The 22,482-nt window shown below is 39.1% G+C and overlaps 1 protein-coding gene across 2 annotated transcripts in view; it reads right to left on the reverse strand.

The window, feature by feature from the left end:
• The window catches only part of DZIP3 (DAZ interacting zinc finger protein 3), a 119,465-nt gene that overhangs the window by 89,573 nt on the left and 7,410 nt on the right, over positions 1-22,482 (reverse strand). For both annotated transcript variants that reach the window (XM_044670104.1, XM_044670103.1), the window contains exons 2-4: positions 18,871-18,959; positions 11,975-12,121; positions 36-158 (exon numbers count right to left, since the gene is read on the reverse strand). In XM_044670104.1, the coding sequence (XP_044526039.1) occupies positions 36-158; positions 11,975-12,121; positions 18,871-18,933 (333 nt within the window). In that variant the 5' untranslated portion in view covers positions 18,934-18,959. The remainder of the gene's footprint in view (positions 1-35; positions 159-11,974; positions 12,122-18,870; positions 18,960-22,482) is intronic.

Raw genomic sequence — 22,482 nt, forward strand, 5'->3', positions numbered from 1 at the left:
GAAGGGCTTCGTGTTTCCAAAAAAGAAAGACTTACGTTCCAATTGGCAGCTTGAATTTTCTCCTCAAGTGTCATATCCAGCTGTGTGATCAGTACCTCCAAAGATAGACTGGGAACCGTCTGCCACACTTGGAGACTGTCAGCTGTACCCTCGTCATTCTGTGGAGAAAGCAGAGTCAAAAAGATTAAGCCAGCAGCAGTGCCGAAGAATTTTTAAATGCTCCTAATAAATTTTCTTTGTATAAAGTATCCAAATACATGAGGGATGCTTGCAGTGACAAGAAGGTGTGAATGCTTTTTGCTGCCTACCCAGGGTTAAAAGCTCAGCCTTCCAGGCTTTCCTCGTGGCAGGCTTGAACACCACAATGTACGTACAAGAGGCATATACACTGGGGAGGCAGCAAGGTGGCTCAGTGGATTGAGAGCCAGGCCTAGGAATGGGAGGTCCTGGGTTCATATCTAACCTCAGACATTCCCTCACTATGTGACTCTGGGAAAGTTACAGAACCCCCACTGCCTGGCCCTTACCGCTCTTCTGCCTCAAAACCTATACACAGTATTGATTCTAACATGGAAGGTGAGGGTTTTTTAAATGCACAGTGTAAACAGGAGATAGTTATCAGCAGGGGCCGCAGTCACTCAACAAGCATATATACATATAAACAATATATATTATGCTTAATATATACTGTATATGTATGTGTGCATGTATTTGTGTATGTGTATGTGACGGGCACATTCTAAGCTCTACGATCTAAAGAAAGCCAAAAAATAGTCCCTGCTCTCAAGGAGTTCCTCGTCCAAGGAGGGAAACAACTAACTATACACAAGATACACTCAAATTAAGTTGGAGGTATCTGACAGAAGAAAGCTCAGCATGAAGAAGAAAGAGGAAAAGTAAGGCTTCTTACAAATAGCTGGATTTAGCGGAGCCTGAAGGGCGCCAGGGAGGTCAGGACATGGAAATTAAAAGGAAGAGAATTCCAAGCCTGGGGACAGACGGTGAAAATGCCTGGAGATGGGGTGTCTTGTTTGAGAAACAGCAGAGAGGCCAGTGGCTCTGGATCACAGAGGGTTGCGATAATTAGATTAAATCTACCCTACCCATCTTTAGACTTAATCACCAAAGGTGAAAACATCTCCACTTAACTGACAAGCTGGGTGGTCTGTGACCCACATGTGCTAGAGTGAGTGACAAATCAGAATTTACTGACTGCCTCCTGGGCAGTCCTAAGAAAAGTATTTGTTGTGATTGGACACGTAAACTAAGAAGAAGGCACAGGAAATGATGCAAAAGAAGCTCCTTTAAAAGAGAGCTCAGTAAGCTCAGCCTCTCTCTTCTGGTTCATGAATGGGACCTGAAGGAGTGCGACTGGTTTACGACTGGGACTTGGAGGAGCTCTGGAGCTGGTGAGACTGTTCTTAAATCTTTCCTTTGAAATTCCACATGGTGAGTGTAAAGACTGAATCTTCCTGAACTTCTCTTAAGGAACTTCCCTTTCAAAGAGACTCTGTGACTGAAGCTTTTGTTTCATACACCTCTGGGGCCTTTGGGCCTCGCCCTTGGCTCAAGGCTTGACCTTTTCCAATTGAGAACTAGTTAGATCTGGTTGGGTTAAACCAGGGACCTAATATCTTACCTTATCTTCTCTCTAAGTTTCTTACTTTCTCTCTCTCTTATCATTTGTAAATAAACTTCCATAAAAGCCATTTTGACTTGAGGTTATTCTTTAATTGGGAATTGATAATCATTCAATTCCCTGGTGACCAAACCTTTTAATATTCACCCAATCAAAATCTCTTTTTACCCCTTACAGCATGTGTGAGGGGGTAAAGCCTGGAAAGATGGGAAGGGGCCAACACCAAACAAAACTTAGGCAGCAGCCCCAGGGGGCCTTGGGTCTGGACTTTAGAACGAGCTGCCTTTCTTTTCCTTCTGTGAGGGCACTTGCTGATGTTTCACACTTAAGGAACTGTGTAGCTGTGTGGAATCATCACTTTTCCTGAAAGCAACCCTATTTATTCAATATTTATATCAACTCGATGTACTATAGCTATTGGATAATATTCAATGTGTATCCTTCGTCCAGGCATTAGTAGGTAGTGGATTGATAGAAGTCTCCAGGATGCATAGGGTTCAGAGAGTCCAGAGAACAGACTCACTAATGCCAGCAATATCCCTTCCTTAACCCAACCATGGTGCTTTTCTCCTGTGGTCCATACACTGGGGAAATGTATCTCTGCCAAGAAAACCTCATATGGGATCAAGAAGAGATAGACATAACCAAAACTACAGAGTAACAACAGAGGAATTTTTAAGAGTGATTATCTGTACTGAATATTTTACCAATTTCTTTAAAATAAATTTTATCTTCCACTGAAAAATACAAACAATGCACTATAGAAAGAAAACCTCATGGAGGCAGTTGAGTAGCTCAGTGGATTGAGAGTCAGGCCTAGAGACGGGAGGTCCTAGGTTCAAATCCGGCCTCAGACACTTCCCAGCTGTGGAAGTCACTTGACCCCCATTGCCCACCCTTACCACTCTTCCACCTAGGAGCCAATACATAGAAGTTAAGGGAAAGAAAGAAAGGAAGGAAGGAAGGAAGGAAGGAAGGAAGGAAGGAAGGAAGGAAGGAAGGAAGGAAGGAAGGAAACCACAGGACTAACAGAGCTGTGATCTCATAGGTATGGATGTTCCAGTATTTATTTTTAATATTTAGATCACTGATCCATTTACAATTTATTGTAATGAACAGTGCATTACTGGTCTGCTCACAGGTTTTGCCAAGGTACCATCAAGTTTTCAGAGCAGATTATATTGAATAAGGAATATTTTCCCTAGAGTCTTAGAATCCATAGTTTGTCAAACATCAGATCATTCTACATATCTGGTTCTAGCTCATTATGATTTAATCTATTCCACTGATTTTTTGTCTAGTTTCTAGACAGTACCAGAGTTCAACATGTGTAGCCTTTTCTCCCAAAGATTTCATTTTTAGTGTTTTCCACAAAAAAAGCAACTAATTCAAATTCCATATCTGAAAGCTACATGTTTTTATTTCCTGCATCAATAAACACTGTTATATAATTAGAAAATGTAGAATGCTACATTATTGAATTTCTTCAAGCTATGTTCACCACATAAGATTGCTAATTTTAAGGCTACAATAGCCTACATTTTTTTAAACCTTCCCACTGGCAATATTTATCATACTATTTCCACCTTGAGAACATTGTGAAAACTATAAACTTTCAGATAAGATAATTTAAAATTCAACATGATACCAACTCAATAATTTTGTAATCTACATCTAATTTCTGACACAAGTAGGTGGGTAGGTGGATAGAACACTGGGCCTGGAGTCAGAAAGACATGAGTTCAAATCCATCCTAACAGCCTCGATAATTGGGTGTCTCTGGATAAACCACTTAACCTCTGTCTGCCTCAATTTTCTCAACTGTAAAATGGGATTATAATAGCACCTACTTCAAAGGGTTATTATGAATATCAAATAAAATAATATCCATAAAGGACTTACCACTATGCTTGACACAAAATACATACTTAATAAATGCTTTTCACCCACCTACCTACTCTCACCAAAGAATTAGTCACAAAGTCTAAGCACAATTAATGGCATTCATTGCAAGAGTCAGTCATCAGTCATTAAAGATAGAAGAATTGGAGTATGTACCTTATTTTTTATTATAATTTTTATTTTTCAAGATTATACATCAATACAATTTTTTATTATTCACTTTCTGACATTTTGCAATCCATGTTCTTTCTCTCCCTCCAATCTCTCCTTCCCAAGAAGGTAGATAAAATGATGCCAGTGCATATATTATCATATAGTATTTTTTCCATGTTTATCATGTGAAAGAAGACACATATTGCTTACACTAGAGAAAAATTCATGGAAATAAAGTAAAGACTATATTTCAGTCTGCATTCAGTCTCCATCTATTCTATGGTGGTAGCCTTTTTTTTGTCATGAGTCTCTTGGAATTGTCCCCCTTATTTTTTAAAATATATTTTGTTGCTCTTTTTTGTTGTAGTTTTCATCTACAGGATCCAATTCACCCCCAAAGCCTCAGACACCCCACCCTTCCTCTCCAGGACCAGAGTCTCCCACAACTGCCCTTAAGCCCAAGAACCAAGCCCAAGGTTCAAGGCTGTCAGGACCTCACCTTCAAAAGGAGTCACTAACAAAAGCTCAGATTCCTCCATGGCACTTGAAAGAGACTGATATACTCTCAGTATTCAGAGAAAGCTAGAGAGTGTTAGGAGTAGCAAGAAGATGGGATTAACTCTCCCCTCATCTACTTTTAAATTTAATCACCAGAATCTATACACCCTACTTAATGCCTAAATGAGGGAGGTCTGCAACCATGTACTAAAAGTGGGTGACAACTCAGAAACGACTGACTGGCCCCTGGGCAGTCCTAAGCAAAGTTATAGACTACAATTGGTCCCCATAAAGTAGAAGGCACAGGAAGTAACAAAAAGAAGGGTCCTTAAATGTGGCTGCAACTTCCTGTGAGTAAGTCTTCAAGCTCTTTCAAGGCTGTGGAGGCTGGTGGAGGATCATCTTCGTCAGCATAGACCTGGGACTCTAGCATTTGGTAAGACTGCTCTAGGATCTTCTTCCCTTGGACTTTGGATTGGTGAGTGGAAAAAGCTGACCTTCCTTTCCTGACTTCTGGAGATAGTAACACCAGATAGACCTCCCTCTCGGAGGAGGGTGCGTGGGTGAACCCCCTGCTTAATTTACCTCTGGGCCCTCTGGCTGGGACTTCTGGTGCCCTGCCAAAGTAGAGCCAGGGGCCAGAGCAAATATTTAGAGTGATAAGCAGACTTCCCACTCTGCCCTCTTTTACATTTCTCTACCTTACTCTTTCCCTCCATTTTGTAAATAAAGCTGCTGAAAAGTCATTTTTGACTTGAGTTATCATTTCAGTGACCACATTCTCTCATATTTTAGTCAAACCATTCATTTTAAGCCTTACAGTAGGCAAAAAGTATCAAGTCCCTAAAACAAGCAAAATTCTACTCTCATTCTTCCAATTTCAGTTAGGCAAAAGCCCATAAGCCTGAAATGATGGTCATTATCCCTCATTTCACCATGTAATGAGATTAAATCTACCCTGCCCATCTTTAGATTTAATCACCAAAGGTGAAAACATCTCCACTTAACTCGTAACTTGGGTGGTCTGTATCAGAATTTACTGACTGCCTTCTGGGCAGTCCTAAGAAAAGTCTGTTGTGATTGAACACAAATAGAGCACAGGAAGTGATGCAAAAAAGGCCCTTTTAAAAATAGAATTCAGTGAACTCAGGGCTCCCTTCTGGTTCTCGCTTGGACATGGAGGAGCCCTGGACCCAGAGACCTTGGAATTCCATGTGGTGAGTGTAAAGACTAACTCTTCCTGAACTTCCTTTAAGGAGCTTCCCTTTCAAAAGAGACTCTGTGACTAAAGCTTTTTCTTCATACGCCTCCAGAGCCTTTGGGCCCTAGGCTCAAGGCTTGTCCTTTTTCCATTTGAGGACTAGTTAGATCTGCTTGGGTTAAGCCAGGGACCTAAGCAAATTATTTAGTTTGTCAGGTTAATTATCTTACCTCATCCTCTCTAAATTTCTTAATTTCTCTCTTCTCATTTGTAAATAAACTTCCATAAAAGTCATTTTGACTTGAGGTTATTTTTTTTAATTGGGAATTGATAATTATTCAATTCCCTGGTGACCTAACCTTTTAATATTCACCCAATCAAAATCCCTTTTTCCCCCTTACAACCAGGAAGTCAGCACTTGGTTCCATAGTCTTCTTCTCCATCCTAATACTTTCCCTTATACTTGGAAACTTCTACATACTTTTTGCTTTTCCCTCAAACATTCGGAAATCCTAATTCCTCAATCTCTTCAACCACAACCAACTCCACTCATATTTTTAAATTATTCCATGTTTTCTTCTACCTCACTACTCCCAACCCTATTCTTTATCCTTATCTCCATTTACTCTACTTATCAATTCCCATTACCACAGCACTAGCTACCCTGTAATGAACCCTCACTTTAGATCCTTTGATGAACCAATTCAACTTTCTGCTGTCCACTCCCTTTAATTCTCTTGTCCCCTTGTAACAGAGATGATCAGGTCTTGCCTAGCCCACACCCTGAATTACTCCCACCCTCTGCCTCCATCATTGCTATTCACATGCTGCTGAATAAAGTAAAAGACCATCTCAAAACTGGATGGACTGGTTCTATTACAAATTTATATTACCTGATTTCAACTGAATTCTCACTGGAGCAAGGAATACATTCTATTATTCCCTAAATTATTCACTTTCCCACTCTCTACAGTAGCTGATCCAGACACTGTCAATTCTTCAAGCCTCTCACCACATTCCTTCCCACCCTCTCAGATAAAGAACTTGAACTTATACCACACCCCATCAAAAAAAAAAAAAAAAAAAAAGGAAAAAAATTGATTCTATTCACTGAGGCTCCCTTCTTTCTTCTTCTCATTAATTTCTCAATCACACTAGTTTCAGAAAAGGTGAAAAAGATTGCTGTTTTCCTTGCTGTCAATTCTTCTACGTGATCCATTGACCTAATGCTCTTCCCAGCAAACTGCCTCCACTATAACCCTGTACTATCTGCCTACCTTCAAACATGTCCTTTTTATCTCTGTATCTTAAAAAAAAAAAATCTCTCTTGTCATTTCCAATAGATATTATTCCACATTTTTCTTCCCCTTCATGGATCTCTGGGAAATCAGTCTACACTTGGTACCTCTGTTTACCCTCCTCTAACTCCATTTAAGACCCTTTGTAATCTCTTCATTCACCTAAAACAAATAGCCCTCTTCAAAATTATCAGTGAGATCTTAATTAACAAAAATAATGGCCTTTTCCCAATCCTCAGTCTCTACTTCTTATTAGCACTCTAAGATCTTCACTTCTTGAACATTCTCTCCTTTCTGGATTTTCATGACACACCAATCTCCCAGTTGTCTTTCTATGTTGTCTTTATTGCTATTTCTGTTTCCTTTGCTGGTTCTTTCATCCATAACATACTAAGCATGGGTGTTTGAAAGGAAAATTGTTTTGTTGCCTTTATAGTATCAATTATGAACAAAGTGATCACATATATCCTTTGGATAAGTAGCTACAATTATAGTTTTTAGAAAGGGTTAGACCCAGTTATTAAATTGTGCATATCAATTATAATAATATAATGTTAATCTTAGTATTAGAAAAGATATAGTTTGGTATGTTTGGAACATTATAGCAATTAAAAATATTAAAAACTTCTTTGAAGGAATAAAAACTTTAGATCTGTGCAGTTATCTAGAGAAGCTGAAACCCATGCAGAAGGAGCTGGGTTCCTTGGGAGTGAAGAAGGTACAGCTGACCTGCTGAGATCATATGAAAACAGGCTTGGCTTGTCCATGTGTTGTTTGATCCATTGAAGATTTATGTCAAATATAGGCTCCCCAGAGAAGTATGGCCAAGAAAGGTTACTTTGACCTAAGTAGTATAAGTTCAGGTGGATTAATTAAATTTTCTTATCTTAACCTTGTAGTGGGACTTAAGACTTGGTGGCAAATGTTACAAACCCTTGTTACCAAACACAATATTGCATGTTTCTTAACATCCTCAACACCTTAAATCGTGTTAATGTCTTCTGTTAATTAGCTGTTAAAAACCTAGAAAACCTAGTGTTGCACATCTAGATGAGGTCTTCATCACAGACTGAATTATTTTAGACCTCCAACTTATTTTATAAAGCTGGATTTTCAACTCATCATTTTGTGCCAGATTTCTTATTCTTCTCACAGCATCCCCCCAGCTTCTGTCCTGGGTCCTTATCTTAACTCAGGGTTATTGCTCACTTGGTGATCTCAGCAGCTCTCATGGGCTCGTTTATCATCTCTATGCTGATAATTCCTAGATTGACATATCTAGCCCCGTTCTCTCTCCCGAGTCACTGTCATACACCGCTGCCTCTTGGAAAGCTCCAGCTGCACGTCCTGCAGGCCTCTCCAACTCCTCATGTCCAAAGCAGGACTTCCTACCTTTCCTCCAAAGCCTCCCTTTTTCTAGACTTACTCCTGGCTGATTGGGGCACCACCACCTTCCTAGAAATCCAGGCTTAAAACCCCAGTCATCTTCCATTCCTCACGTGCACTGCTGGTGTCGGCCTTCCCCAAGGTCATGCCAACCCTGAGGCCTCTCCCCAGCCCTCTGCTCAGGGAGCACGTGGCTTCCTCGTGACTCTCAGACTCCAAACTCCCCTGCGTGGCACTGAGGGCTCCCCATTATCTGGCTCCCCCTTCTTACACTGGCTGCCTCATGGCACACATTCTACAAGGGAGCGCCTCTCTCCTTGAAGCCTCCCACGGGCCAGCCAGGGTGAAGACTCCAGTGAAGAGGATGGCCATTTTCTAGCAGAGAGAGAAGGGGAGGGGAAGGGAAGGGGGGGGCTCCTTTCGGGCAGATGCACAGCCTCCTTGGGAGGTCAGGGCTTTATTGGCTCCTCTGACAGCTGAGGAGCCTGGGGCAGACAGAGGCTGAGTGACTTGCCCAGGCGCTCAGCTAGGAAGCAGAGGAGGCAGGAAGTGAAGTCGGGCCTTCAAAGGCAGCGCTTTCTCCCCTGATGGGTAACGGATGGCTATGTGTTAAAGGGAAGCCTGGGGCTCGGCAAGGCTGGGAAACTGGCCCACAAACTAGTAAGTGTCCAGCGTGACCTGACCCTCTGTCTCCACTGACTAGTGCTCACTCACCTCACCAGGCACTCTGCGGCCATCACTGGGCAGCAAAGAAAGCCATGCAGGTGTTTCTTCCTCTAATTTTTAAAAACCAACCTGAGGGCAGCCAGGTGGCTTAGTGATGGAGAGCCAGGCCTAGAGACAGAATGTCCTGGGTTCAAATCCTGCTTCTGACACGTCCTAGCTATGTGACCCTGGGCAAGTCACTTAATCCATTTGCCTAGCCCTTACCTACTACCGCTCTTCTGCCTCAGACCTGATATTTAGTATTGATTCTAAGATGGAAGGTGAGGGTTTAAAACAAAATTAGCTTGAACAAGAAAAGAGGAACTATTTAAATAGCAAATATTCTCCTCCCCACTCCCAGCAATGATTAGTATTGCATCCTTCTTTACTGAAGTTTTCTCCAAGGACAAGTTAAAATGGGACATATCTCAGCATCCTCTCAAAAAGTTATTGGGGGGGCAGGGTGGAGTGAGGTGGCTCAGTGGATTGAAAGTCATGCCCAGAGGCTGAAGGCCTTAGATTCAAATCTAGCTTCAGATACTTCCTAACTATGTGACCATTAGGCAAGTCACTTTAACCCCCAACTGTAAGGTAAAGAAATGTTTTAAAAAAAAAAGGTTATGTTCAGTTTGTTTAAGAAAAAAAATAAGTTTTTGTTTAGTATATCAAGAAGGTCTAGTAACTACACTTATAAGATGCCCTTCAACTGTCTAAGAGACAATTTGAAAATAAGTGAACAATTGATAAAAAGGAAAAATGTGGCTGGAGATGGTGGCATAAGCCTGAAATCCCAGATTCCCCCTATCTCTTGATTTCAGATGTTCTGAGCTATGCAATTAGGTTTGCACATTGGGTTTGGCATGAATTTGGTGAGTCTCTAAGGTGGAGGATGAAGGGACTCTTGAGTTGGAAATGGAGCATGTCAAAACTCACATGCTAAACAGTAACATTACTGAATGAACCTCTAGCCTGATAGCAAGGTTGGGAGATCCAGTCTTTTAAAAAAAAAAAAGAAAAGAAAAGAAAAGAAAAGGCATTGCTGCTAAGCAAAAAGAGAAGAATTTTTAAAAATTAAACTCATTTTAAAAATAAAATAAATCAAAATGTGAAATATGAAACAAAAGAACAGAGTGTTTATCAACTACAATTATGGAGTATTTTGTACAGATAAATGGACAAACAAAAATCTTTAAGAGGACATAGGGAGTGGCTGTCAACATGCTAGGAAAATTTTATGTCCTGGTTTTGATAATGCAAATAGCTAGAAAGTTTCATTGTTTTTGGTACTATTTAATGTTAATATAAACCACTTATTTAAAAGGGGGAAGCCAATTACAATGCTAGCTCATCTATATAATCATTTCATTCATAAAGGCAAAGTGCTAAATTTAAATGGAGGGAAAAGGGAAAAGGATACGCTAAATTCTATCTTCACTTCCTGCTATTCTAGAGCTTGGCTGTTGACAGTCACAACAGCAGACCAAGATGCTGCCCAGTAGGGTTAGAGAAGTCAGCTTCTAGCCAGAGAACTTCAAAACCAGGTTGTGTTTGAAGTCCAGGGTTCTACCACTTTTCCACTTTTTCTACTAAATTCAAGAAAGTGACTAATGCAAAACAAAGACTGAGGGACATTGGAGGAGAGATTAAGTGGGAGGCCAAAGTAAACTCCAGGAAGGAACCACTCCCCCTCTGCTGCTCAGCTGGTTTCAACTCCAGGGTACATGATGCCCCTTCCTGGCTAAACTCATCACCTCTAATCTGATCACCATGGGGACAACTTGAGCCTTAGCTGATACCAGCTCCTGCCCCCTCAGAATAGAGGGCTGGAGGGTATCAAACTCTTCCCAATGCTTTCCTTTACCAAGGGCAGAAACTGGACCTTTTAGGTTCACTCCAACTCTGTATCTGCTGCTAGTTTCATTTCCACTGAACATGATCAGGATACTCCCGTTTTTCTTCCTCTCCTAGCTTTCCTGCATCTTTTTATGTACTGTCTCCTTCCATTAGATTGTAAACTTTTTTGAGAGCAATAACTTTCTTTTTACTAATTGTGCCACCAATGCTTAGCACACTATCTACACAGAGTAGGTCCTTTATAAATGTTCATTGGATTATATTGCAAAGAGAAAGTTTATGATTTTATTGGCATCCAGCAAGGTTTGTGTGAAACTCAAAATTCAAAGTCTTTCTCCAAATTGTGACTCTATGATTTTGGTCCTACGGGTATTTCTTTCTAGAGACAAAAGATTTGATGGATTGATGGAAATTACTCCCATTTGATTTCACAATCAGGGTGATTAGAGGCATGAGCATAGAAACATGTACAAAGTCACCCTAAAATATCTTCACTGTTCTGTTTTTTTTCATTTCCAAGGATTAGTAATAGTGTTTCACAAAAACAATATAATAATGTTTCACAAGAAAGGCAGATGTGCTATTTCTAAGATAAGTCTAGTGGTGGTGATTTTCCACTTCTAAATTAAAGTGACTAGTGCAAAAGACAAAACAGCACATTTCCTTTAAGGTGAAGAAAAGCATTCATTTAGATATGACATAGAGACTCTTCTTGCATAATACATTATCTAAAACTTCAGCTTACAAAATGGAAAATAGTATATTTTTCATGTTTATTAAGTCCAATAAACATAAATCTAATTTCTTAAAGGAATTTCAGTTACTAATTCTTAACAACATAGCATCTTTAAGGATTTATAATCACTCTCTTATAAGTAAAGAAACAAACCAGGAAAAAGAAAAAAACTGGTAAATGTTAACAATTACTGGTAGACCTAGTAACAGAACACTGAACCCTCTAGTTTCCCTTTTGTTAGCTAACCTACTACATTTAGTCAAGGTCCCAGAAGAATAATAACCACTTAAATCTACTTTCTAAATAACAAAAGCCTAATAATTAAAAAGGGCCCTTGGGACAGGAGAGATTACAGACCCCACCTGGATCTAGAATTAATTCAATGCCTACTACATGGCAGGCACTGTGCTAAGTGTTTGACAAATATTATCCCATTTGATCCTCACAACAACCCTGGGAGGAAGGCGCAATTATTATCCCCCTTTTACTGTTAAGGAAAATTGGCAAAATTTACAGAGAAGGAAAGATAAATAAAACAATCATCTGAATAAAATTATACTTCTACTAAGACACCCCCATAACCAAACAAATTATGCTTTCACCTGTATCACTTGCAACAACAAAGTTGTGCGTATAAATTCCTTGATGTGAGGATTCAAACCTCTGGGGACTGTTGAAATCACTTTCAAAACCCTTCTCAATTCCAATAGTTCTTCACTGGATACGAAATCTTCATGCATGCTTTTTTCCTGTTCAATAAAAAAGAAATATGAATCAATTATTTCATTGCACATATTCCAATTTTCCTTACTACCACTCACTAGACTTGAGTTTCTAAATAACAACCCAAACAAACTGCAAGTGTCTTAGCACATAGTTGATTATTTCCAATTTATCCTATGTCAACTGTATTTTTGTAACCCCAAGTTTGCCCCTGTCCCTTGAGAACTTGCCTTGGGGGAAGTCCCTGACTGACCTTCTTTCTGACTGAAAAATAAACCTTAAAGTGATTCCATCTAGGTGGGACTAAGTAGACATAATCAAATCTTAAGTTTCTGATTAAGTCCTGATTAAAGATTTGGTCTTTCTGACTACATTAGTGGTTCCCTGTTTTTCCAAGTTGACACCTATAATATAACTTATTTGTACATATTGTTTATATAATGTCTTACCAATTAAATTGCAACCTCTTTGAAAAGAGGGGCTGCTAGAGCAGCTAGGTGGCTCCGTGGATAGAGATCCAGGCCTGGAGTCAGGAGAGGAGGACCTAGGTTCAAACCTGATCTCAGAAACTTCATAGTTGTGTCACCTCCAGCAAGTATCTTAACTTCAATTACCTAGCCCTTACTATTCTTCTGCCTCAATTTGAAGACAGAAGATAAGGGAGGGAGGGAAGAAAGGAAAGAGAGAAGGAAGGAAGAAAGAAATAGGGATACCGCTTACCTTCATTTTTATCTCTAGAGCTGAACAGTGCCAGGCATGTAGAAAACACAATATTTGTCAACTGACTGCCATTGTAGGTGCTTAGTGAATGCTTACTGATTAATACAATTATAATAGTTAAAATTAAATCATTAGGCTGTTAATAGCTTTAACAATTTAATTTAACCAAAGTAGTGACAGTAAAGATAGGAAAATGTAGGAAAGGGGTAGAGAATAGCTTAGCTAAATACCCTAATTGCCATTCTGATGGACTGAAGCTCACCACCGAAAAGGGCTCCTTTGCTTTCCAATCTCCAGTCAGAAGAGCTCCAGAGAGAGCAAGAGCAGCCTTGGTCTAGACTTATAAAGTAATTTTCTCCACCCACTAGCTCTCTCACATTACATCTCAGGAACTAATCATAGTTCCTTAATTTGCCTGGCCCTGCCCAGGGGGGAGGGGTAGTGTCTGTGGGATCAGTTTCCATCTTGTTGGTTTCAACTTCCTTTCTCTGAGGGTTTGTTTGTCCTAGTACATCTCAAAGGTAAAGAAAAGATCTCCAGGTCCCTGATAGATTATATTAAAAAAAAAAAAAAAAAAAAAGAGGCATAATGGAGGAGGGGAATTCCCTTCCCACACTACATATTATGTTCCTTTTCTAGCTTTACTGAAAACACCCCCCAAAAAATGCCAGTTATTCTTGAACATTTATATTTTGCCTTTGGATACATATAGCTAGAATGAAAAATACTTCAATATATCAAGGACTTATAATTTTGTCAGTGTGGGAACTCTTAAGCTCTTGTATAACTCATCAGAGATTAAGAGCTATAAAAGCCTTCAGACAAGACATTTTAAACATGAAAAAACTGAGGCACAGAGTAATTTAAGTGACTTGCCCAAGGTCACACAGTTAAGTGTAAACATAGGCATATACAGCATGATTTGAATCCCAATCTTCCTGAGTCCAAGTCCAGTCCCTAACCACTACACACTATCCTATCTCTGGTCTTAGAGAAGTGTCTGAAGCTCAACAAAATTAAAGTGATTTGTTTATGTTTTTAATAGCCCTAGTAAGTATAAAATATAAAGATTTGAACTCAGGCCTGCCTGATTCCAAGCCCCTCTACCCACTAGGTCATGCTGAGTTAGGAATATTTACTTTTGCAAAAAAAAAAAAAAAAAAAAAAAAAAAAAAAAAAGGAGCTACTGCTTCAGTTACTAAATACAGAACAGTTTAAAAAATCAATTGAGCAATATAATTGAGTATAAAATAAGGCATGTATACCGGATTGTTCTTTGGAGAAAACAAAATCCCATTCAATTAGAAATGATGACAAAGACAATGCTAATGGCCCACTGTCAGAAGGACATGTTCTCCAAATGTCTGTTAAAAAACTCCTTCAGATACTGCCTTGGGACTGTCTGATGTTCACAAGTTGAATATTTATTAGGGACATGTCTGAAGTAATGCTAAAAGGAAAGCTAAATTCAAACAAGATATCCTGCAGGCATCTTGCTACATACACTAAACTATTATTCAATTTAATGACAGGGAACATGGAGTATTATGCAGATCAAGGGTGGCTTAAGTTTCCCAATAACACTACTTTCTTCTGTTGTAGAATTAGAACATTTCACCTTTTTTGACTGATCTATACAACAACTAACTTGGAAGACCTCAGAACCTTTGCTGGTTCTATTATCTGGATAAGCAACTATGAGTAGAACCTAAATATCAGTGCACAACAGAACTTAATGATATGGGAAAGTAGCCCACTTACCCAGTGCTACTCCCCTGCCCTCACCAATGTTCTGAACCAGGGGTCGGCAACATATAGCTCTCGAGCCATAGCTGGCTCTTTTGAGGGCCAGATATGGCTCTTTCTGCAGGAGCCATAAAGTCAATTTTTTTTTTCAGGCACTGTTACAGGAGCGCGGCACTGTGAGCACTGTAAGCTCTCACGAAATTACATTTTAAAAAATGTGGCGTTTATGGCTGTCATGGCCAAAAAAGGTTGCGGACCCTTGCTCTGAACCCACTGCCTCTTTCCCTAGATCTTGGCCATCCTTTGCTCCTTTTATCTCCCTCACTAGCTTTGTTAACTTCCCTTTGCTCATAGGGTCCTTCCTTTCTGCCTTGAAGAATGTTCCTCTCTCCCAACCCAACTGTCCTTCAAGAAATTCAGTACATACTGAAGTGCTTCCTGTGTGCAAAGCATTGCTACTATCTAGCAGATTGGCTAATATGACAAAAAAGGAAAATGATAAATATTGGAGGGGAGTTAAGAAAACTGAGACACTAATACACTGTTTGGTGAATCTGGGAACTGATCGGACCATTCTAGAGAACAATTTGCAACAAAGTCCAGGGTCTGAGGAGTCATAAGCTGCATATCCTTTGACCCAGCAATACCACCATTTAGTCTGTGTCCCAAAGAAATCAAAGATAGGGTAAAGGGACCTATGTGTACAAAAACATTTATAGGAGCTCTTTTTGTGGTGGCAAAGAACTGGAAACTAAGGGAAGATCCATCAATTGGGGAATGGCTGACCAAGTTGTGATATAATTGGAATGAAATATTATTATGCCACAAGAAATTACAAATGGGACAATTTCAGAAAAACCTGAAAAGACATATGAATTGATGCAGTAAAGTGAGCAGAACCAGGAAAATGTTGTACATGGTAACAGCAATAATGTATGATGATCAACTGTGAATGACTTAACTATTATCAACAATGCAAGAATCCAAGACAACCCCAAGAAACTCATGATGAAAAATGCTATCCATAGCCAAAGAAAGAATTGACAGAGATTGAAGCATTCAATTTTCTATTTTTATTCTGCATCTTTTTTTCTTGAATGTGTGATGTGTTGATGATAATGGATGATGGATATAGAAATATAAATTGTGTGAGAGCACATGTATAACATATTGCTTGCCACTTCGGGAAGGGGGAGAGAAAGGGAGAGAAGAGAATTTAGGGGGCAGCTGGGTAGCTCAGTGGATTGAGAGTCAGGCCTAGAGATGGGAGGTCCTAGGTTCAAGTCTGGCCTCAGATACTTCCCAGCTGTGTGACCCTGGGCGAGTCACTTGACCCCCATTGCCTACCCTTATCACTCTTCTGCCTTGGACCCAATACACAGTATTGACTCCACAAAGGAAGGTAAGGGTTTAAAAGAGAGAGAGAGAATTTAGATCACAAAATGTCAGAAAAGAACGTGAAAAAATTTTTTTCTGTATGCAATCAGAAAAAAATACAATTAAAAAAGGCTAAGCATTGTGCTAGGTGGTAGGGACAAAACCTGCTTCGTAGCCATAGGGGCTATATTTTGGAGGATTTCTGCAAAATGCAATTCATGCTAAAGAGGTATGGTAAGTTCAAAAACAGGAAAGCAGAGCTGTCAGTTGGCTTGATATCATTTTGTCTCTTCCTCTACTCCAGGCTATGCTCCATTTGGTTCCAAAATATATTTATGTAAGTACTCTAGCAGAGCTGACATCATTTCATTCATTTTTTAACTACTCTTATGTTAACTTAGATGAAAATTTTGTTGAAAGAATGCAGTTATTTCTAAACTCAAAAGACTTGGTAGTGTGTGAAATTAACATAAACATATAACTCATTAGTCTGCACCTATACATTAATTAAGTGATTTCCTGAACGGGCAGGCAGAAGCCTCTGACAGCAGCAATGTAGCATGGCGTGATTACATGCCTGGACATCAGAACGCATGGGCCAGACTGTCCAATCAAAAGCCGAGTGGGTGTAACATCGTAGAGAATATAAGAACAGGGCAAGCAGAACTCTGGGTCTGTCTGCCCCGGTCCCTTCCTGAATGCAAGACCACTCCTTGGCTGGCCTTAATTGATCTGGCCTGGCCATGTGGTTAGCGGGGTCCCCTAGCCACCACTTGTAAAATGGTCCAGGGCAGGTTGGGAATCCTGGACCTGAAGAAGCGTCCGGAAGACTTTGGGAGTCAGAATGATCTGGTAACATCTTTCTTTCTCTCTCTTTTACAATGAATCAATTATAATCTAAGTCTCCAAGATGAATTTCCTCCACTAACACAAACTGCAACTATCTATGAAGTTAAATGAGGCCTAGGAAATTGATGAAGTACACAGAAATTAAGTGACTAGCCCTTGGTCACACAGCTAGCAAGAATCAAAAATGATATTTGAACCCAGATCTCTCTGTTTGAGCCAAACACTCGATCCGCTCCTCCCACTCCTGAACAAGAGTGATAAAATGAGACTATTACATATGTGTGCATACATGTATGTAAAATTCAGTTATGTTTTCCTCTCCATTTTATTATTTTTGTCTTCACAATGAATTCACTATTCGACTGACAACCATAAGTAGCAAAAGAGCTAAAATACCACAGTGTGGTAGAAGGAATCTCAGCTTTTTCACTCATAAGCCATGAGACCTTAGAGGCTGGGAGAGGAGGGAAGGGGAGAGGAGTGAAGGGAAGGCACTTCAGTGTGAACCCAGAGTCCATCGGTTCTCTATCTGTAGGTGGAGAGCATGTTTCATTTCTGTGTACTTTGGAATCATGGTTGATTTGTGATGTGGATCAGAGTTTCTAGGTTGATTCCAAAGTTAATCCACTTTGCAATACCAATCTTGCATTGTTACTGTATAAAACATTTTCACTTCACCTTGCATCAGTTCATACAAGACTTAATAGGTCACCATTTGAATCTAATCATGCCAGCTCCTAACCTCTAATAAATCCCATATACCATAGACAAGATCAAATTTCCAAAGCATAATTCTGATCATATCAATGCTCCAACTCAAAAAACTCCCTAGTTCCCACTGAATAAGCTAAGATCAAGGCCCTCCAGAATCTATCCTCTAACAGTCTTTTCAGACTTATCATGAGTGTGATATAATGGAATGAATGCTTGGTTTGGAGGCAGAGGAACAGGTTTCATGCTCTTTCCCTCTCCCCAAATTCCCTACCCACCTTAACCCATGCACAATTCCACTGCGTTTTACACATATCATTGATTAAGACCTAATTCCATATTTTTGATAGTTGGACTAGAGTTATCGTTTAGAATCTACATCCCCAATAACATCCCCATCAGCCCATGTGTTCAAGCAGTTGTTTTTCCTCTTTGTTTCTCCTCCCACAGTTCTTCCTCTGAATGTGGCTAGTTTTCTTTCTCATTAAGTCCCTCAGCCTTGAACAAGGTTTTTTTAAACCCACTTAACCCTACAACATTTCATTTTCTCAATTCAGCCAAAGACAAATGATAAACTAGCACGTTGCTTTAACTGCTTCACTGTAATTCTCATAAAAATCATTATTTGAAGTAGAATTCATATAGTAACTTACTTTCTTCTTTGGCATTCTGTATTGCCAATAGACGGGCTGAAACATAACATATATGTATTCATAATATTAGATTCATCCATCTTTGGAAAGCTGATGCTACAATGCAGAAAATGTCATGTTGATAATTTATCCTTCTGCTCCACATAGTTGTTTATAGTTTTTCTTTTCTTAATCTGATTCCTGTAATATTTGTTTTAGTTCAATTTACTTATGCTTCTTATTCCAGATGTGGCATGTTGTCTTTAATAGTCATGTACCTAGTGAATGCTAGATTTATTGCTATTTTACATTTAATCAATAGCTGTTCATACACACAAAACATACACATTGCTTCAGCTTTACAATCCATGTATTAACAATAATAAGATTATAAAATGTGATTAAAATACGTAAGATCCACCAAATATTATATTGTCACTGACTGTAGTAGCTGATGAGCTATAAGTTAAGAAATTGTTTTGGGGGGCTCACCTTTCTCCCGTGGAGATAGATGGAAGTCATATTAACAAAGTTGAAGGAAAGCAAAGGGAAGTCACACATCTAAACTTTTAACAGCTACCCAATAATCCATCTATCCATCCATAAAACAAATACTTATAAAGAATTTATAACAGAGCTTTTGAAATAGAAAGTTCAACTGATTTCTCATTACAGTTAAACTTTTTTACCATTTTATAAAAAGCCCTTTAACAACTGCCTAAAATTAAGTTTACTCTCACCATTTGATTAGCTGCTGACTTCTTCATTGGTCTCTCAGTTTTGCTCTGAGGGTGATTCTCCATAGCTGAACTCCCAGGTTCAACAGAGGCTGAAAGAGAAAAAATTTTTTTCAAAATACAGAATACAATCATCTTAGTTAACTTCCCAGCCCCATACTAGTTGAAAGCTTGTATCAGTCTCAAAAGACTTTACCAAGTTATCCAAAAGACAGTTGAGGCAAAGATGCCATATCTTTTGGGGAAATCAGTGAAGAAATCTTTGCCTTTCCATTAATGGGTATTAGTAGATATCATAAAAAATAATACAAAACACCTAATATGTTTAGCAGTGATATAATGGCAAACAAAAAAGAAAAAAGATTACTCTGAGGCATAATTCCATAGAATAATCCCATTAAAATTACTGTCTTTCAGTAGAAATGACCGTTCTAAACAAAATGTATTTTAAACAACCTGGCCTGTTTAAAAAAAAAAAAGTTAATAGCTGGGTTTCTTCTCTCTCTATTTTTTCCTTTTGTAAAAGCCATTACCTTCCATCTTAGAATCAATACTGTGTATTGGTTCCAAGGCAGAACAATAGTAAGGGCTTGGCAATAGGAATTAAGTGACTAGTCCAAGAATTGTCTGTGGACAAATGTGAACCCAGGACCACTATCTCTAGGCCTAGCTCTCAATTCACTGCTCCACCTAAGGGGTGTTTCATCAGTAAAATTTTAAAAGGCTTTATTTTGTTTGTACAGATCTCATATATGCATTGATGGATTAATACAGGTATTTGAATTTTTTAAATTTTAATAATTAAGGTATTTTTCTCGGATATTTCTCAGTGGTATATTAATGGTATATAAAATGCAAATGATTGAAAGTTTCATATACTCTGCCCACTTACCTTCCTGAAAACTGAATGCCTTATATTTTCTGAGTATACAGTCAAGTCATTTGTAAATAATATTTTAACCTCTATTTCCTGGGTTTATCCCTGAACTTACTTTTCTGTCTTATTCTGATTCTTTTAATAGCTGAGTCCTTTTTCCATAAATATTTAGCAGACTATATAGCTGCAAATCCTCCCCCACCCACCCACCCCCACTCTCAGATCATTTACTTCTGATTTCAGTTCACCTAACCTGTTGACTCCTAATTCTGGTCATTATAACCCACTTTTATCATTAGAGATTTCCTTTAACATATATTTTGGCTAACCCTCTTTCCAAAGGCAGAAATGAATTTAGTAAAGCTGCTTTCTAATTAAAAAACAGAAAAAAAAAATCACTATCATTCTTTTTTTTTTTTAACCCTTACCTTCCATCTTAGAATCAATACTGTGTATTGGCTCCAAGGCAGAAGAGTAATAAGGGGTAGGCAATGGGGGTCAAGTGACTTGCCCAGGGTCACACAGCTGGGAAGTGTCTGAGGCCAGATTTGAACCAGGACCTCCTGTCTCTAGGCCTGGCTCTCAATCCACTGAGCTATCCAGCTGCCCCCACTGTCATTCTTTTCACATGTCATTGTGGCCAATAAAAACAAATAATTCTGTTCTCCAACTACAACCAGAAATAATTTGGATGATCAAAGTCAATTGATTAATAAACATTTCTTAAGTACCTAATATGTGCCAGGCTGTTCAAAGTGCTTCATATACAAAAAGAGGAAAAAGACCATCCTTATCCTCAAGGACTTATAGTCTTACACACTCCTTGCAAGATTGTTTAACTAGGACAGATGTCTTACCAAACACCCATTTTCTCCTCTTCTATTTAGCCTTTAGAAAGTAGTTAGTTTTGGTTGAGAGTCAGGCCTAGAGATGAGAGGTCCTGACTTCAAATCTGGCCTCAGACCCTTCCTAGATGTGTGACCCTGGGCAAGTCACTCAACCCCTACTGCCTAACCCTTAATTTGCCTTGGGACCAATACACAGTATTGATCCTAAAACAGAAGATAAGCGTTTTTTTAAAAATTAAATAATTAGTTGTGTTTTATCTCCAGTGACCTAGACAGAAACAGAATGAGAAAAATATCACTCCTGACCACATGTTGAGCCCCTTTTATCAATAAAGTCTAGGATTCTGCACCTGTGTATGGAACCTCAAGTTTTACTACGTTATTGCAATGGATTAAAAATGTAGTACACATTTTAGAAGAAATTAATTCCTAAAGAGTTGGCTATGAAGTAAATTTCTGTAATTCAAAAACCAAATATTATTGTAAATTAAATGAAGAAATAGAGGGCCAGAGTGACTTGCCTAAGATCACCCAGATAATAAAAAAGAAGCAGAATGAGGACTGGAATTCAGGTCTCCAAATCAGGGCCGTGTCCAGTATACCATACCGCCTCACTATATCAATTCAACAAGCACGGACAGACTGAGCATCCACTTTGCACCCACACAAGTGTTAGCTTCTATGAGAAAAGGAGGAAGGAAAACAGAGTCAGAATTTTAATGGTTTGCCCCAGGTCTCACATTTTCTGACCCCCAGGGCCAGCTCAGGCATGGTGCCTGTGGCTTACCTACCACATTCACGAAAACCAAGGTTCCTGAAGGCAATTTAGGGGTTCCTTGAAAAGAAAGTGACATCAAAACAGTTCAGCCTCTACCTGTCATTTCCTCATGACAACCCAACACTATAACAGGTTGAGTCACCAAGCAATGAAGACTGTGTCAATAAACAAGTGTTTATTAAGTCCCTACAGAGTTGGTAAGCCCTGTGCCAATTGCTAAGGACACAAGTGAAATCAATGAAACAATCTTTACTTAGAGGAAGGCAGATGACATAATGGATGCAGTCTTGGACTTGGTATCTGGAAAACCCAAGTTCAAATTCTGCCTCGAACAAAAATTCTGCTGTGAAATCCTGAAACCTCTTTTTAACTCAGTCTTCTCATCTACAAAATGGGAATGATGATAATACTACTGCAGTGGTTGAGATTCTCAACAGTATTTCTTAACTATGAAATAATTTATTCTATGACTGGTCAAAACATCTTAACTACGGTCAAGTGACTCAACCATCATAAGCAAATGGAAACTCCAAATCCTGATACCGATATGCATTTTTTTGAGAAGCCAATTATTCAGTTCTTCCCTCGAACATCCCAAGACATCTCTAGCTGGCAATCAGCTAATTAGGAGGTGATCTGTCAGACCCTCAACCCTTCCCCAAATTGACAGATGAAGTTCTGCAGGGAAGCAGGAAAAGTCTCATTGCAAAACTTTCCAGTTAACCAGAGTCAGTGAAAGAATCACATTCCTCCAAAGAGAAGACAAAAAAATCTATAGACTGAACAGAGTCACCTGGTTCAGGAATTCTCCCCAAAAGTCAGGAATTATAATCCAGGACCCTGGTATAAAAATATAGTATATGAAAAATAAATAAATTCTCACAGCCTCTACCTAACAGAATTGCTGTGAAGAGGAAGGAAGGAAGGAAGGAAGGAAGGAAGGAAGGAAGGAAGGAAGGAAGGGAGGGAGGGAGGGAGGGAGGGAGGGAGAGAGAAAGAGACAGAGAGAAAGAGAAAAGAAAGAGAAAAGAAAGAAAGAAAGAAAGAAAGAAAGAAAGAAAGAAAGAAAGAAAGAAAGAAAGAAAGAAAGAAAGAAAGGAAGGAAGGAAGGA

This window comes from Gracilinanus agilis, chromosome 3 (genome assembly GCF_016433145.1).
Source record: "Gracilinanus agilis isolate LMUSP501 chromosome 3, AgileGrace, whole genome shotgun sequence".
In the NCBI taxonomy this organism is placed as follows: Eukaryota; Metazoa; Chordata; class Mammalia; order Didelphimorphia; family Didelphidae; genus Gracilinanus; species Gracilinanus agilis.